This window comes from Atta cephalotes, assembly GCF_000143395.1.
Source record: "Atta cephalotes unplaced genomic scaffold scaffold00066, whole genome shotgun sequence".
Classification (NCBI taxonomy): Eukaryota; Metazoa; Arthropoda; class Insecta; order Hymenoptera; family Formicidae; genus Atta; species Atta cephalotes.
This window is the reverse complement of record NW_012130130.1, coordinates 155520-175132: the sequence shown is the minus strand read 5'-3', so window position 1 is coordinate 175132 and position 19613 is coordinate 155520. Positions and strand designations below refer to the sequence as shown.

The following is a 19613-nucleotide window of genomic DNA, read 5'->3' as shown; positions in this document are numbered from 1 at the left end:
GAGGCCGCTATTAGTGAAAGAACATGTCGTGAGTGGTTTCAACGCTTCAAGAACGGTGATTTTGACGTCCAAGGTCATGCTCTATATTTGGTGGGACCAGCTCGGCGTAATGTATTATGAACTGTTAAAACTGACTGACAATCACAGGCGGTCGGTATCGAACGCAATTGATGCGTTTGAGCCGAGCATTGAAAGACAAACGGCCGCAATACAACGAGAGACACGATAAAGTGATTTTGCAGCATGACAATGCTCGATCCCATGTTGCGAAAGTGGTCAAGACATACTTGGAAACGTTGAAATGGGAAGTCCTACCCCACCCGCCGTATTCTCCAGACGTTGCTCCCTCTGACTATCACTTGTTTCGATCAATGGCACACGGCCTAGCTGACCAGCACTTCCGGTCTTATGAAGAAGTAAAAAATTGGATTGATTCGTGGATAGCCTCAAAAGATGACCAGTTTTTTCGACGTGGAATTCGTACGCTACCCGAAAGATGGGAGAAAGTAGTGGTCAGCGATGGACAATACTTTGAATCATAAATGTATAACCAGTTTTTTACAATAAAGCCTCGAATATCGGAAAAAAACGGCGGAAGCAAAGTTGTACACCTAATATTACTTCCTGAACTACGCGTTTCTATATCGAACTATGCCAAACTAATTTTTATACTTTCGTAGTATTTGGAGAAAGCAGATATGCCATTCTTCGTCTTTTTACAGAATCACACTCTACAATCGAAGTTGGGCACAAAAACTATGTCTATCTACACCAAACTATGCCAAAATACAATACTTACCTTTTAATTTTTCCGTTTCTGACAAAGTAAACTATTCTATGTCGTTTTACGCGGAATTACATACTTTTACTCATTGTGAGTATTATTTCCGCCGATAGAGAGCCATGGCAAAGATGCATAAACTCGTAAATAAGAATCACCTGGGAAAGTATATAAGGCATTTTGTATGTGAGGTGAGCCTTCAAAGTTGGACTACTTTAATATTAAAGTACCCATGCTATGATGGAATTATAATTTCATCATGACAACAATGTGGTCTTGAATTCATGCTAAATAAGTTCAAAATACTATCATGTTACTTTAAACAATACAGTGTAAATATATCCGAAATTATGCTTAGGGTATAGTTTCGCGTATGAAGGCATAAATCTTTGGTATAAGAACAGATTTCTATGCCAAACTATTTCCATGGCATACTTAGGCGTAGTTTTTAGCGTAGTTAAGCGTACTTTCGGGCATAATTAGGCGTACTTTCTGGCGTAGTTTGCTATAATTTGGCGTTGTTTGTCGTACAAAGGCATGAATCGGCTTATTTTGGCATAGAAAAATAGAATTCTACTCCAAACTACTTTCGTATTCTAAATCACTTTAGAATACTTTTAGGCGTATAGGTTTAGGAATACTTTTTGGCATATTTAGGAACAGTTTTTGGCGTACCTTGGTATAAAAATTTTTCCGTCGGAGAATTGTAAAAATATTTTGAATAATAAAATAAATAAAATAAAATATTTTGGATAAAAGTAAAAAGTACAAATATGATAAATCATAGCAAATCTAGAAAATCTTTTTTTTCTTAATAAGTTTTAAAATTTATTCCAGTCTTTATAAATACATATACAGGGTGTATAAAAAATTTGAAAACGAGAATATCTCGAAAACAAAACATTTTTGAGAAAAATGTTTCCAACAAAAGTTGTTTCCAATAAAGGAATTTAAAAAGGTCTATTCACTAATCATATCCATTTGTGCCATCTTGTGCTATCAAGGTCAGATCAAGTGGTGTCATCAAGATCAGATCAAGATCAAAGATCGATTTTTTTTTAAGAAAGTTATATTTTTTTATGCCAGAGTCTAAGGTGGTGTTAAAAGCTTTTTTAAAACACTGTAATAAAGTTATTTTTCATTAAGTGTTTTTTTTTAACTATAAAATTCGAAAGTTAGAATTTCGTCGATATTAGCACTATCAGACCGATGGCTACAATCTTTTAAATATTGTTCAGGATTATGATCTGAATAACATTTGTCAAGATCATTAGACATCGTACCTTTTATTTTTATTTTTACGTAAAAATGAATTTTTACGTAAGTTCAAAAATGAAAATAAGAGGAATAACCTTTAATGTCCTTGAACAAATATTATCCAGGATATGATTCTGAATAACATTCAAGACAACATTTTAGCCATCGGTTGGGTAATACTAATGTCGACGGTATCGTAACTTCCAAACTTTATAAATAATTTGAAAAATACTTAATGAAAAATAACTTTATTATAATGTTTTAAAAAGCTCTTAATACCAAAAATAGGATATATATATAAAAAGAAATCGATTTGACTTTGATCCGATGCCATTCAAGGTCAAACGGATGAAATCAGTGAATAGACGTTTTTAAGGGAGTCACTTCATGTAACCGGTTAAAAAAATTGAAAAATTTTTTTTTCTTTAATCGATAGTAGTAAATATAGAAAATATATATTCTTAAACAGAAATTCTCAAACGAAATTCGAATAAGTTAGGAAGCTACAGTTCATTTATGATGCACAGATGTACTTGGTGCGCGCGCCCTCTGTTCAGTTCGGTCATGGATTCGAGAATACAAGGTCGAACTTATATGGATGAGGCCGTTAAAAAGCATGGTCAAAAGTGTCATCTGATTTAATTAGATCGAGATGTCACTTTCGTTGTACGATATTGTTCTCGCAATTTTTGATCCACCATACCAATTTTCGCGTTTTTCTCGAAACTAGTTTTTCAAAACTGGTGGGAAAGATAATTCAAAAATTATTTGATCGATCGAATTAAATCAAATAACCATTTTTGATCATGCTTTTTAATGGCTTCTAGTTGTCCCTATGCATACATATTGTTTAATGTCATAATTTGTCAATAAACCTAAAATATATAAATTTAGTAAAATAATTAATTGAAACAATTATTATTGCATAAATAAATTGAAATTTTTGGGGTCAAAATCGTACTTATGTTTTTAAACGTCGCCATTTTATTAATTTTAACTTTTAATTTATTTTTTAGGTTTATCGACATGGTATTGTCATACAAAATAAGAAATTATTTTGTTTTTTTGTTTCATACAAATATAAAAGGCGTCGGATTTCCGATCGATTTACGATTCCAGCAACGAGGTTGCATTAACATTTATTTATAAAAGTTACAAAATAAACTATATTGAAAAAAATTTTTGTTTTACTCTTTAATATATGTAGTAAAACACCAAAAATTTTTTTAATGATCTATTGCATACTTTTAAAAAAATTCTAAAAATGACCTTTTTTTTAACGGTTTACCCGACCTTCTTAAATCCTATATATATATAAAACTTTATTGGAAATATTTTTCTCAAAAATGTTTTGCTTTTGAGATTTTTAGACTTTTGATATACCACTGGCTAAAAATGTAGAAACACTTACAATGTTTTCGCATTTTATGTAAAGTTAAATATCTTAGGAAAAAAATCGACAAATTTTCAATCATACATTTTAAAGCGCAAAGATATGAATTTAAATATGTATTCGAACTTTTTTCTATTGCATTTTGTTTTCAATTTATTACAAAAGATTAAATTTCCTGCAATATTTTTATCTTATTTTGTAACGCTGCAATTTGATAAAACGTCATCCAACGAAATTGAATACAATAATTTTTTAAGTAAACTTTTAAGTAAATCTTTAAAATGGTTTCTTAGAAAAAAATTGATACGATATTTTTTTACTAAGATATCGAATTTTTCGTTATGTAAAACTTTCATTATGTAAAAGTCTTTTTTAATATTGACGTCGAAAAAAATTCTTAAAAAATTTTGAAAAATTTATACAAATCAAGCGTATATTGTAACAAACATGTTTTCTATCTTTTTTTCCATAAGTTTTTTAGTTACGAAGTTAAAAAACAGAAAAAGAATTAAAAATCAGAAGAAGTAAGATTATACGTAATAAAATTTTACAATAAAAAAATTCGATATTTGCAAAAGTCATCATAAAAAATTTTTTTCGAAGAGCATTTTAAAACTTGGCCTAATTTTAAAATATTTTTGTATTAAATTTTGTGCGATATTTCATTAAACTGCGGCGCTCTAAAATAATATAAAAATAATACGAAATAGATTTTATTAATAATTTGGAAACAAAACATTAGAAAATTTGAACATCATTTAAAGGCATGTCTTTACGTTTTCAAAAATGTGTGATTAAAAACTTTTCTACCTTTTTTAACAAAATATTTAACTATTCGTGAAATGCGAAGAAATCGCAAGTATTTCCAAACTTCTAACCGAGACTTGGAGGTGTATATCTATAATAAAACAAATATTAAATAGAGACAATGGCAATTAAGAGTCTCAATACGTTAATTGATACGATTATATTATTAACATATGTTCGAAATCTTACATAAATGTTATAATCGAATAACATTTCGGTTCAATTCGAGCCATCTTGCATTATTAAAATTCTTATACCATCAGATAGTTATACAAAGAAGTAATAGAATGCAGCAAGGAGTCTCTCCAGATTACCAAATATGGAATGTGTAACCATCAGTTAATTGTTTAACTAAGTATACTATTGCAATCCAGCACAATAAAATTAAAATAAATAGATCGATTCAACAAAAAAATCAATACAAATTTCTTATAAGACATAATGCTCATAGTGACAAAATCAGAATCATGTAAATGATACATATTGCACTCTATTATTTCTTTATACGATTACCTGATGTATGTTAAAAGTTTTAATTATGCAAGACTGCTGAAGATGGCTCGAATTCAGCCGAAACGTTCAGTTATTATATTTATGTAAGATTTGAATATATTAAAAATATGCAATATATATACACACACATATATATATATATATATATATATAATATACAAATACATATATAAATCGCATCACAATTATCGCGTATTAATGCTCTTACTTGCCCATTATTTCTATTTAATATTTGTTTTAATATCTCAAGAGTCCAACTCTGATTATTCGATGTATATCTATATCTACATATATCAATTGTATATATTTTATATTTTGCAGGACGGACCATTTTTGGCATTTCGTTTGATATTGATAATTCATTATCAGATAGTTAGTTACATGAATATATTCTTCACGTGCAAGAACACATTAGTAATATTGCTGCAATTGTATCGACTTTATGTAGTACAAACCGAAAACAAAAGCAAAAAATACAACAAAAGGGATGTATTAAATATCAACACTATTTCTCGAAGTGATATGTATAAAGATGTAAGAATGAGAGCTTTGCAAGATAAAAATAAATATAAGAATCGATATGATAAGGATATAGAAGCAAATTATAGTGAAACTGAAGACTCGAGAGAAGATATCGATAAATTCGATTTGTCTCCAAAAAATATCAAGGACTCCAAACGGTTAGTATATTTTAATTATTGTTAAGCTATTTTTATGTGAAAAAATTAAAAACAAATGTGTCGGCGCTAACACAAGCATAATTACATCTTATATAGCGGCCGTGTTATTTTACGCAAATCGACGAGTTTCAGGGAATCAAGATTATTGATTAAAAATTGAAGATCTATGTATTTTGATCAAGTTCTAGTATGTGAAGTTAGCATTACCCAATTACAGAATTCAGGAGTTCTGATTAGAGTTCCCGTTTCCTTTTGACGAGATGAAGAATGCTATATAATTTATAACAAGAGTTTTGCTTAATAACAATAATTTTTAAAAATAGAACTAACTTCTTGAAAATCGAGATCAAATAGTTCTGAGCAGCTTCATTTCGTGAATATCTAGAGTTCCTGATATATAAAAAAAATTTTGATAAATAAAAAAAATTAAAAATTTTTGAAAAATCAATTTTTAAATACAATAGTTCTGATTATAATTCCGGTTTTCTTTCAACGAGACGAAGAGGTTTTGTATTTTTTAACGCGAGATTCGCTTAATAACAATTTTTAAAAATGGGGTATCAACTTTTTATCGAAATTTAAGATTGAATAGTTCTAAGCAGTTTAATTGCTTTATTTTGTGAATACCTAGAGTTCCTGATATAAAAAACAATTCTGACTTAACAAAATTTATAAAAAGAAATTGTTTATAAAATAGTTCTGTTAGATATTAATTGTCACTCTATTACTGCGACACACTCACGAGCGTGGTGCAATTTCATCATGCATTCGTGATCTAATTCTTTATCATTTTCGGTGATAATTACAATCCTATATTTGAGAATTAGTCAAGATATCAAATAATCTGACAAATTCCACTACCTCTTAACTCTCAGTACCGAATTGGACACCAGGCACGAAAGAGCGTGCCATTCTTTCTCGGAATTGGCTAAAAGATTCTATTTAAATTATAAAAATCGTTACAGAATCACGAACACGAATGGCTTTAACCGATATAACCGATTGCTCAGTCGGTATTGCCAGAGAAGGTAGTTCGTGGCTGGGAACGGAGAAGGTCTTGAAAAACGAGCAAGGCGATACAAAAAATTTATATGATGTCGTACACGCTAGATGATAAATTAGTGATGCATTATACAAAGCGTTGAGGGAATGTGATTGTCCTTCCAAGCGACGTTCGCGATACGCGGTATTATATATAAGGATTTTCTATCTCGACGGTAAATTTTTACCTGGTTGACCGCGGCGGATATAACTGATTCGAAATTAACGGAATTAACGGATAAGATATCAGACGGGATGGCACAATCACGCTCTGCGTGCTCGCTATGGCGCTACGGCGACACAGTTACTCGCTACAGTATCAGACTTAACAAAACTAAACGATATATTCGTATGATTCTTCCGATCTAAAAATCAGCGGCTTTACAATATCAGACGCTGCGCTCGTCTTACCATGGAATCCTCCTCTGGCCGCTCGTCTCTTGCACTCGACTTCTCAACACGCTCGAAGAGCCTTGTGTCTTTGCACGTTCTATCCTCGAGCTCGCCATGAGGGTCCGAGATCTTTTCGGGGGTATGCAGGCACCGCAAGCTCACGTGATAAGCTTTATCGCGCCTGATTGGAGCCCTTTCGTGAATCCCGAGCGCCTTCGTGAGTTGCTGTCGCGTCGCGCGCTTTGTATTCTTGAGCACAGGATATGATTTGTGGCTAGTATCTTTTGCGGCTGCTCGCAGGATTTTCCTCTGCATTATTCAGGTGGAGGGCCTGTAAGATATGATGGGCTCCTCGGTTGTGTGATTTCTGCTTCCGCAGTAGAGGGTCCTCTTCCACCAGAGGCTTCTTTGCGTCCCCTAACTCTAGATATTAAGCTAAAATAAAGCTATTAAGCTGCTTAGAACTATTGAATCTTGAATTTCGATAAGAAGTTAGCATCCCATTTTTTTTAATTGTTTAAAAATTAAGTTTAACAAATCAGTATAATATATTAGGTATATTAGATTAAACGAATTAAATTCAAACAATCAACATATAAAAAGACACAGAAGCCACGCTTCTGTTTGTACTATATAATATTTATATATTTATCCCAAAATAGCAATAAAGCAAAAAATACGTTCGTTCTTTTTACATCAGGTCCTCTTCAATATGATAAAACTGAACGCAAATTTTACATATCAAATTTTTTTTTACATATCAAATTACATATCGAATTTTCAAAATCGCATTCATATCAAATTTTTCACTCTTCGCAAATTAAATTATTACAATTCCTTGTGGAGAACATATTATATATCCATGAATTATCAACTTCAGTCTAAATTGCTATGCCTGGACCCTAAATCTTACTTATTCTGTGGCTTGGCTTTTATAATCTTTTTGTTACAAATCAACATAGGTTATATCAATAATTATTGATGGTTTACTTAATATAATATAGGGATGCACCGGATCATAAAATTACCGGATAGTGGATGTCGGATATCCGATATCCAATCGGATATCCGAGAAAGCAATTTCTTTGAGACGGATATCCAACATTTTTTGATATCCGAGAAAATGACTTCTAAAAAAAAAATAAAGACTATCGGGAAAAAGATTATAATTTTGCAACAATGTATAAGATATTAGACATTATGAATATGCATACTTATTTCTAGAACATTTGCATAAGAAAAAATCAATTTAATGTCATCAATCAAATCAAATTTTAACCGGATATATTCCCAGATACTAATGATATCCGGCTATCCGGTTGGATAATAAAAAAGTATCAGATAATACAGGATACTTTCCGGATATCTAAGTAACACTAGCATCCCTAATATAATATAAATCAATAGAGATGAAAAATTTTTTGAACGACATTCTTCTTATTCCGTTGTTAAGGATGATCAACATCACTATTAATATCACTACTAACAAACGAATAAAAAGGATATCGTTCAGAGAGTTCTTCAACTCCATTTGTTATATATTTGCATATGGATGCTAGTGTTACTTTGTATCAAAGGCTCGCTCGCCAAGCGGCGTTTGATAACAATGACTCTCTTTGTTGTAACAATTCGAAATTTATTATTGAATTAAGATTTGTTCGAAGCGAGCGGTAAGCAATGCTCGGTAAGCAATTTGATAATTGATGCGTTCGATAAGATGCGTGCACAGATAATTCGCACTTGGTACGACGTCGAGTAATTTCTCACAGTCGTTCGAAAGAAAGTATATTGCGAGCAGTAACGAGACTAGCAAATCTCGCCAGAAACGCGGTAATTCTCGCGTACTGATGCCTTCGCGGTACGCGTATACGGTAATGTTACGTGACAAAAGGCAGCGTTAATGTGCAAAGAAGTTTCGGTATGATTGGCACTTGATAATTAGAGAAGAAGCGTTACAAATGAATAGATGATCCGTATTGATTGGGATCGGAAAGTGAACTGACTTCTCGCACGTGGAATGTGTGTGCAATCGTTACCTTTTCAAGTGTCGCGCAAGGGGGATCGCGTGCCATCTGAGATAGACAGTGTGTGATTAGAACAGGAGTGAAATACACGCATGTTTTGAACGAATGGTCGCAGGCATGTTTGAACAGGGGTAGCTCGATATTTATGAGCCGTTCACTGCCATCTCCGAGAATATATTGAAATTAACAATGATTCTGAACATACCGCCCACCTTGAATGTAAGAAATTCGAAAGAATGGCATCAAAGCGCGCAAGATACAATAATGGTATAATAATGAAAATGAATTAATACAGAATATAAAATCGGAATGCAATATAATCGACGCTTACGGTTCGCGATACCAGTAACATCAAGTTCAATGGAAACTCCGTCCACACTGTGACGGAATCTTTTCGGTATTGATCATGACGGATAAAAAAAAGTTTTATAATTGGTCGCCTGTACTCGGAATGACCAGTTTTTACAGTTATGATGCGAGTTAATTCGTCATCACCTGGACACGCCGTGATCCAATCAAGTTCCCATTGGCTCGGTGGCCAAATGATTACGCACGAGAACGATTTGGCCAACTTTAGCCAGTCGCTGGACAACGCGCCATTTGGGATATGCATGAAATCACCGGATCACGACTTCCAAAAACTTTCAGTTATTTGTTGAATCATTTGCCAACGCGAAAGTCTATGTTTGTTTAAGCGTTCAAACACGCTTAGTTCGGCGGGAGCGATAAGAGAGGTTCTGATCAAAATGACCAGAAATCAGAGCGCGATAATCGTTGAGATTATCGGAAACGGGAGCGATCGGGTGTGAATTAAGGCATACCTCGATTCGATTGAGGAGCGTTGACATGTCTTCAAAAGTTAGCGTGTGGAGGCCGATACATCATTTTAAATGCTTAACACTTTTAACGCCGGTCTCCCACAGCCCGCCGAAGTGAGGCGACGCAGGAAATGCCACACAGTTCCGTCTGTAGCGAGGTTTCGGAAGTTAGGATCGCGAATTGCTTTCGCATGTGCATTGGATAATTCGCGATCGGTGCCATAAAACGTGGTTCCATTATCGGAATATATGGATGTCGATAGTCCTCGGCGAGAAACAAATCGTTGTATGCTGCGATAAAGGTAGGAGAGGTGTAATGGCTCACTCTAAGTGAGAGCTTTGGTCGTGAGGGATATGAATAACACGATATAGGTCTTTTGCGATATATGTCCTCGACCGGGAGTCGTTCGGATAGCGATCGAATCTGTGTAATCAACGCTGGTGTAGACAAAGGCGCGAGCGATGCGGTTGACTCTCGCAGCCGGGAGGTTGCCCATGAGTTCGACGGGTACGTCGGCGCGTGTATGGTATGCATTTATAAAGAACGGATCGAACGGTGGCGCGGGCCGGAAAATCCAAAATTCGTGTCTCAACGACGCGAGCGTTAATTGAGAACCGGCATGCAAGATTTGAAGATGATGATGCTGAATAATGAGTACTAGAGGGTGCGTGTGTAAGACGATGGGATTCCTCGTCGTTCTTGGGAGGTAAGCTCGATGGAGTCTTCCTCGAATAAGAATAATTCATCCTCATCCATATAAGAATTGAGAACAAAGAGTAGGCTATTCTATGGTATCAGGCGCTTATGTATTACAGCCGCGATCTCATTAGGAAACATGATTGACTGCATCGTTTTGAACCAGCGTTTGACGTTCTGAACTTCTTCGGGGAGCAAACACGTTGCGGTATTCGCTTGCGAATTTTTAAAGCATCGGAGTCGATTTAGAAAACAGATAAGCGGTAATTCGTTGCAATTTTGGACACGAAGAATAACGCGACGCGACTCCCAATTGGGAGTAGCATGCAAGATACCGGAGGCTTTGAGCGTTATTCGAGAAGAACATCAGAAGGCATATCGTACTAAATCGTATCAAAAGGGCACAAGGTTAGGACTAGGAAGGATGATGAAACCATGGAGAGACCACCATATAGCATGTATCTTGAAAAGATCGGGAGAGACGCGCATCCGCGGGATTGATATGCGTCGGAATGACGAAACTTCAAGAAGGAGTGATTGCACAGCCGAAACGCGATTGAAGAGTTGCTATCGGGAAGGTGACTGACTCAGCCAGGCGAGTGTAATGGTGGAATCCGTCCAGCAATGACACTCGAGCTTCGAAAGTTGGAAAGTTGAATGCGCGAAATACATCAAGCGGACGAGAAGCACCGCAGCGGATAATTCCAATCGGAATGGTTTTAAGAAGAGTCACTTTTAATTTAGCAAGAAGAGAGACGATAATATAGCCATCTATATTAACAGTACGGAGATACACAAAGCTGCAATCGATGCGTCGGAAAACCTATGAAGGGCGCAGTGTAAAATATGGGATCCATAAGAAGTCCAGCGCCGAATGCTAATGGCACTGAGACACGGAAATCGTTGATGGTAATTGGACCAGTAATCGAGAAGTTGGCTAGGAATTCATCATCCCATTTGAGGGACCATAGTCGTTGCATAAGAATTTTGGCGGTAATACTGATGGGAATAGCCCATCCTAAAGAATCGAAAAACTTAGCGATGATCGACAGAATGGCTTTGTTGCGTTCGGGTGATAAAGGAAAGGTTACGAGGAATTGAAAGATATTTAGCTTAGGATTCCAGAATATTCTTAAGACTTTAAGGTGCTCGTCGTCTTGAAGCACCTTATGAGTGTTATGCCAATATTTCACGGCATCACAGTTTGGAATTCATTCGAGGGTTAGTAAAGTAGCAGCCTTGTAGTTTTTAAACAGAATATATTTAATTTCACACATAACAAATTTAACTTCACACATAACAATTATATATTACAATCTTACTTAGCACTTTCCATGTTGCCGTAGGTTTCATTTAAACAACAGAAGTAGCACGACAAGTTTCTCTTTAAATTTCTGATCCGCGATCGCGTTAGCGGTCGCGCTTATATTCTATTTTTTGGGTCATCCTTGAGCGTGTTGGCCTGTCAGTGTTCTGCAAATTGGGCGAGGACAGCTTCCGTGCAACTTGCGAGTCCTAATTTCTTAAGTAAACAATTTATATCCTCTCAGGATATTCTTTTATATTCATTATTTAAAATTAACTTTGAATATATTAAATTAAACGGTTTTGACAATCATTTATTTAATCGTTTATATTTTTTGCACATTCGTGGTGCAATGTTACTTGTGCTATTAGCACTCGTGACATCGGCTAAATCATGATCCGCGGGATCCAATTCGCACATAGAGCGATGGCGTTGCTCGCCCATTTTCGAAGGCGAAAACCTCCTTTAGTAACTCGAATTGATCGCATGTTTGACGAGCAAGAATCTGGTCATCTACACCAAAAGCGCAATCGTCAATGAATGTCTGATAAAACAGTAAAAAACGGGAACCGCGAGCGAAAATTCGGCACCTTCGTTGTCTACAAGTTGTTCTAAGATCCGAAGGGCTAAGTAGGGAGCGGAGGATGTGTCGCCGTAGGTAACAGTAAGAAGGCGATAATCCGCGAGCGGTAGGTTGCACACAATGTGCTGGTAGTCTCAAGAATCCACTAAGATTTGCCGATACATTTTGACGATATCGGCGGTAAACACATAACGGTATTGGCGCCACTGCATTAGGACAGTAGCTAAATCTTATTTATAGGTTTAAGGCCAATGTGCATGGTCATTCAACGACGACATGCTTGATGTGCGGCATAAAGCGTTAAAGACTCGTAGGCGAATGGTTGGACTACTGTCACGTAAGACAATGTGATGCGAAAAGAAGGATATATAAGGGGATTCTGAACCACTATGTATTAATGCGTATACGTATATTTAGTGTGTGTGTGCACTTGATAATTCGAGAAGAAGTGTTACAAATGAATAGATTATCCGTATTGATTAAGATCGGGAAGCGAACTGACTTCTCACACACGGAGTGTGACGATTACGAATGTGTGCGTAATCGTCACCTTTTCAAGTATCGCGCAAGGGGAATCGCGTGCTATCTGAGATGGAGACACAGTGGTTAGAACAGGAACGAGATACATGCATGTTTTGAATGAAATGTTGGTCGCAGGCATGTTTGAACAGATGGCTCGGTATCTATGAGCCATTCACTTGCCATCCCCGAGAATATCATATATTGAAATTAACGATGATTTCGGAACATTATTGATTTATATTCTTTTAAGTGAACCATCAATAACTGCCGATAAGTTATGTGGAAGGAACAAAAAATTATAATTATTATATCCAAGTCACAGAATATAATGTAAGATTTAGGATGTCCAGGCAGCAATTTAGACTACAGCTTGATAATATATTACGTTCTCCACAAGGGATTATAATTCAATTTGCGAAGAATGGGAAGTTTGATATGAGTGTGATCATAAGATTTGATATGTAAAATTTGCGAAGTTCACATTGAAGAGGACCTAATGTAAAAAGGTTAAAACTGTATGTATTTTTTATTGCTATTTTAGGAAATATTGTATAGCACGAACATCAAACATGGCTTTTTTGCCTTTTTATATATTGATTGTTTAAAAATTGTTATTGAGCGAATCTTGCGTTGAAAGATACAAAGAACTGTTCGTCTTGTTGAAAGGAAATAGGAACTCTAATCAGAACTATTGTATACAAAAATTGACTTTTCAAAAATTTTTAATTTTTTTTTATTCTTCAAAATTTTTTTATGCATCAGGAATTCTGAGTATTCACGAAATGAAACTATTGGGTCGCTCAGAACTATTCGATCAATTTTTGATAAAAAGTTAGCCCTATTTTTTAAAAATAAAATTATTAAAGAATAGTTATTAAGTAAAATTTTTGTCATAAATTATATAGAACTCTTCATCTTTCTCGCCAAAAGGAAACGGAAACTCTAATCAGAACTTCTGAATACTATAGTAGGGATTCTAATTTCACATACCCCCAAATATTTTATTTCTCTGGTACTCTCCGGCTCTACGCCGGTAGGCATTCCTCAATCCGCCACTTGAGGATAGGGGATCAGCAACCCCACATGGGGTTGAGGACATAAAATAGTTTTTTACTTATTAATTTATCATTGTTTATTATTTATGTATCATGCTCGTTTTTACTAAAATCAATTACTTTCAATCTTGGTTTAATAGTTTAAACCGTAAACATATCTTAACAGACCGGTAATTGAGAGCAAAAATTAAGACGCAGCGACATTGTTAAAAATGTATTTCAAAGACCTTTTTGTAACAAATATGATGAAATCAGACGTTTCGGCTCGAGCCATCCTCAACGATGTCCAAATAACATTAAAAATTATTCACAATAAGATCCAAGTCCGTAGCTAAGAGATACCTACCATAAGATACACTCCTCAAATTCAAACTTGCGAAGCAAGTCAATTAGTTGAATAGCTAATTGAGCTAAAAAACCAATAATTGTTATTAAGACAATTTGTTATTACGACAATCCAAGTATCCAACATCTTCATGGAGCATTTTGAGAAAGAGGCCCAGAAAAACACTCAAAAGAAGTTTGGTTCCCTTATGTAGACGACACATTCGTGATATGGAGACATTGCAGAGCCGAACTCCGTAAATTTCTTATTTTCCTCACAATCAACATCCAAATATCCACTTCACTATAGACATAGAGGAAAATGGAAAACTCTCCTTCCTAGATGTTTTTGTCTCTAAGAAAGCTGACGATACCTTAGGCCATCAAATGTATGCCAGAAAACTAACACACACACACACATAGATACTTACATACCGAGTTACACCACCATCCAGTACAAAAACAGTCTATAATCAATTCACTTGTACATACAGCTTTCATCTCTGACAAAGAACATTTATAAAACTCAAACATTTAAAAGTAGCTTACAGAAAAATGGATAAGACAAAAAAGACATAATCTAAACAATCAATAAACAAGACAACAGTCTCTGACATACAATTAGACGAAAGGATCCTATCCATTCTCCCATATGTTAAAGGAACAACACATCGGATTGACAGGATATATTAAACAAACACAATATCCGAACTATCTTTAAACCACTCAAAAAGATAGGATAAATCTTAAAAAATCCTAAAGATCAAAGACCTCCACACAACTCCGCAAGAATATATCCTGTTCCTGCGGGCAAGTATACATTGGAGAAACTGGGAGAATGGTCAACCTATGGATAAAAGAATACGAACGTGATGTCAGGTTAAAACACATCACGCAATCAGCATTATCAGAACACAACATAGAAATATTGTTTGATAAAACGATCACAATAGCCAACATTACATCATACTTTTTAAGAAAGTATAGAAATACAAAAACATCCTAACAATCTAAATAGGGATAATGGCTACAATAGTATATAATCTTTATATAGAATGTCCAAGCATAGAATGATCAAAGAACTCACTCGCTGCAAATCATGATTCATATATCAAAAACATCTTGTAGAAACACATGAATAAAGATAAATCGTTGAGAGGACCATATCGAGCAAAAATCAATGTTCAAATGAAAATAATGGTATAAAATATACAAGGTTGAGCATTGTATCAAAACAAACAGATATCAAGATAGAATCAAACAGTCATAAATTAAAAAGTACAAAGAAAGTCAACTGATGTATTATGAATTCCCGTCAGAGACCACATCCTGTTTACAATGTTCACATAAGCATAATATAGGAACTCAGTCATTAAATTATACTCTTTCTTCTTTAATTTAAATTATACTCTTTCGAATTAATGTGGAGCATTTCAGACACAAATTTTTTTCCAAAATATCTCTCTCTATCCAAGCTATTTACAATTAAAATCATGTGCGTACTCCAACCTACATTCCATGATTACCGATTACTACCCGTGGATTGCCGAATTTCTTATTTATATTATTACGGTGTTCTGCAATTCTAGTTTTGAGTTTTCGTCTTACATACGAGGCATTACAGTCCCTACAGCAAATCATATGTATTACAATCATGTAGAAGTATATCCTTTTGAGATTTAATGATCCTATCAAATTTATTCATACCAAATCATGACAATTTAACATTTAAATTTTTTGTGATGTTTTTAAATTTTCCATATAGATGTGAAAGGAATGGAATTGTGAATCATGTAGTTTTCTCTTCATTGTTAGTAGTGTCGGGATCTGCTTGCCTCAGTGCCTTACGTTTCAGTAAAGATCTCAATCAAGAAAAATTAATTTTGTGCCGAAAATAAACTTCATGAGATATTTATATTTTATTTTCCAAAAAGTTGTTAACAATAAATTTGAAATTATCTTTATAAAACTTCGGATGTGATAATAGTACCGTTTTATTTACAACTCATTTTATTTACATTCATTAGAACACCTCTCTTTTGTGAGAGTGGATGGAGAGATAATAAACTAAGATACATATTCGAAAAAGTTGGTTTATGAAACATGTTAAATTCGAATGTACCTTCTAATTAATTAAGACGAAATTTCTAAAGTAAATTGTAACCTCGGATGTGATGCATTAAATACTTATCGATTAAATTGTGAGGTACAGCAGCAGCAATGTCATCAACATATCTAAAAAAAGAAGGATATTTCGGTTCCAAACCTCTACGCATTCCTGTCAAAAGCATAACTGCAATGATAGAAAACGATGGCGAGCCCATAGGTGTTCTAAAATTCTATAATTATATATATTCTTGCCATCAAAGGCGAAAAAAGTTGATTCTAACACTAATTCTAACACATGTAGAAATTCATTTTTGGGGATTCTGCATGTTCGTGAAATAAAATGCCATCTATCCGAGACACTTTTTAAGGCCAGATCTAATAGTATATTTGTGAAAAGTGATATTACATCTAAACAAATTAACGAACAATTATTATCAAGTTTTGAAACATTAAGCTTTGTACTAACTTAAAGCTATTTTCAATATAGCTAGCCGATTTTGGAATACACTGTCGTGTAGAATGTGATGTAAGAAGTTTGCTAATGCATATAATGGACTATTAATCGATGAAATAATCATACTTAAAAGAATCCTTGTTTGTGAATTTTTGGAAGTCAATACCCCATTACTGCAGTATGTCCTCTTATATATCGCTGAGTCAATATATCCTTCTTTTAACCAATATGCCAATCGTGTACAGACAGATATGGAAGTTTTTTATTGGTTCCCTACTTACCAACTATAGCTATTTTTATAGTTTAACATATTATTCATTTTCCATTTATATTCATCCAGGTCCAATGCAACAGTAACATTGCCTTTCTAAAAATAATTTTTTTGTTATTTGTTATGAACCTTTTTATTGAGTAAGTAACGCAATTAATTTTTTATTGAAATTAAATTATTGGATGATTTCCAAGATACGAATTTCTCAATGACGAATATTGAAGGATTTCTAACTTCCAACAATCCTATATTCTCCAATTTTTTAACATTATTTTCAATACACTTAATAAACTCGAAACAGTTTCTCTTTATACGAAGGTAATGAAAATTTTTTATTTACCCAGTTGTAATAAACATTGGATGATTTTTGGAACAACATTATTAGAAAGATGGATAAACCATTTATTTCTTATCGAGTATAAAGAAGATGACCTTTCTTCTTGGAAAAATGTAGAGAGTTTAATATATGTTAGTTAATCCATTATTAGTTGAAGTGGTTTCAATGAAAAAGAAAGAAAATTGCTGTTTTAGACAGAATATTGAATCGGTTTTATATTATATATTAGCGATGTAAATTCTATCGTGTCTTGAAATCCGTTTCATCTTATTTTCAATTTTTATGTTCTTTAATATAAATCGAATGAAATGCAGTATATTGTTTAGTAAAAAATGAGTCACACATGTAAGAAGAGATCCAACAGAAAATCTTCTTAGAGAAAATACATGTCTATTCTTGAATAATGTAACAATCTATACGAATCATTGAGTTCTGTATTCAACATTCTATAGATAAAAAAATTTTTTAGTTTATAATATTTATTCCACAAATGTGGTTCAAAAAATTTTAATTCAAATTTATGGATTCTATATAAATGTGTTGGAACAATCTTTCTTTGTAAACAAAACTTTAAAAATCTAATTCGGACAGTGCTCTTAACGATATTACAATGATGTTTAATCCATTGTTTCATCAAAATAACAAAGGTCATCCCGAATGTTATACAATTGTTATAAAATTAAAAAGCCGTTTATAGTCAGAGAAGGCGGTGATCGACGCATTTGTTTTAGCCAGTGTAATTTCAAATAAATAAGTTTCGGAACAAAATGGAACTCTCGAAATTAAACAATAAATATATATTAACAGACAGGCAATTGACTATTTCTGCAACAGCAAACTTCTTACATCACATTCTACATGACAGCATTCCAAAACCGGCTAGCCACATTGAAAAGAACTTTAAATTAATACAAAAACTTAATGACTCAAAACTTGATAATAAGTATTCGTTAATTTCTTCAGATGTAATATCACTTTTTACAAATATACCATTAGACCTATTCTTAAAAAATGTCTTGGATAGATAGCATTTTATTTCACGAACATGCAATATTCCAAAAATGAATTTCTTAATTCTTACATGCGTTAGAATTAATATTGGAATCAACTTTTTTCGTCTTTGATGGCAAGATTTATAGAATTTTATAACACCTGTGGGCTCGCCATTGTCTCCTCTAAATCATTGCAGACTTAGTTATGCAAGATCTTGAAAGGAATGTGTAGAGATCTGATATGATTTGAGTCTGAAATACCATTCTTTTTTAGATATATTGATGACATTGCTAGTGCTGTACCTCACAATTTAATCGAGTTTTTAGAAATATTTAATGCATCACATCTGATGTTACAATTTACTTTAGAAATTGGAGGAGATAGACTAAATTTCTTGGATGTCACAATCATTAATGATAATGGTACATTAGAATTTAATGTGTTTCATGAATCAATTTTTTCGGGTAGGTATCTTAGTTTTTTATCTCGCTAGATAGAGATCTCTCCACCCACTCCCACAAAAGAGAAGTGTTATAATGAGTGTTGTAGTTAAAACGATAGTATTATCACATCCGAAGTTTCATGAAAATTATCTCAGATTTATTGTTAACATTTTTTTAGAAAATGATTATCCCATGAAGTTTATTTTCGTCATGATAAATTTTCGATTGAAATCTTTATTGAAACGACAAGGAGACAAGGAGACAAGCAAATCCTGACACTAACTAACAATGAAGAGAAAACTACGTTCACAATTTCATTCCTTCTACATCTTTATATTGGGAGTACAAATAAATTTCCGCCGTTTTTAATAAAAAATTAAGCATTTATTGTGAAAGAACGGTACATAATATTTTATTCAAAGTAATGGTCATTGCTAGCCACTTTTTCCCATCTTTCTGGTAGCATGAATACCGCGTCAGAAGAACGCTTCATCTTTTGAAGCTATCCAATCATCATACAATTTTTGGTATCTTAATGTGAAATGCTGCTCAGACAGGCCATGCGTCATCCATCGAAACAAGTGGTAGTCGGAAAGAGCAATGTCTGGAGAATACGGCGGGTGGGGTAGAACTTCCCATTTGAGTGTTTCTAAGTAGGTTTTGACCACAACATGTGGTCAAGCATTATCATGCAGGAGAATAATTTTGTCATGCCTGGAGTAGTAATGGGCGTGTTTTTCCTTGAGTGCTTGGCTCAATCTTATCAATTATGTTCGGTAGAGAGCCCCGGTAATGATCTCGTTTGATTTGAG

The 19613-nt window shown here is 33.8% G+C and overlaps 1 protein-coding gene across 1 annotated transcript in view; it reads left to right on the top strand.

Annotated features, from left to right (window-relative positions):
- Window positions 1–19613, top strand: part of LOC105623868 — a 95530-nt gene that overhangs the window by 18669 nt on the left and 57248 nt on the right. Inside the window, 1 exon segment of the mRNA XM_012205241.1 lies at window positions 5073–5431. Coding sequence (XP_012060631.1) covers window positions 5073–5431 — 359 coding nt within the window.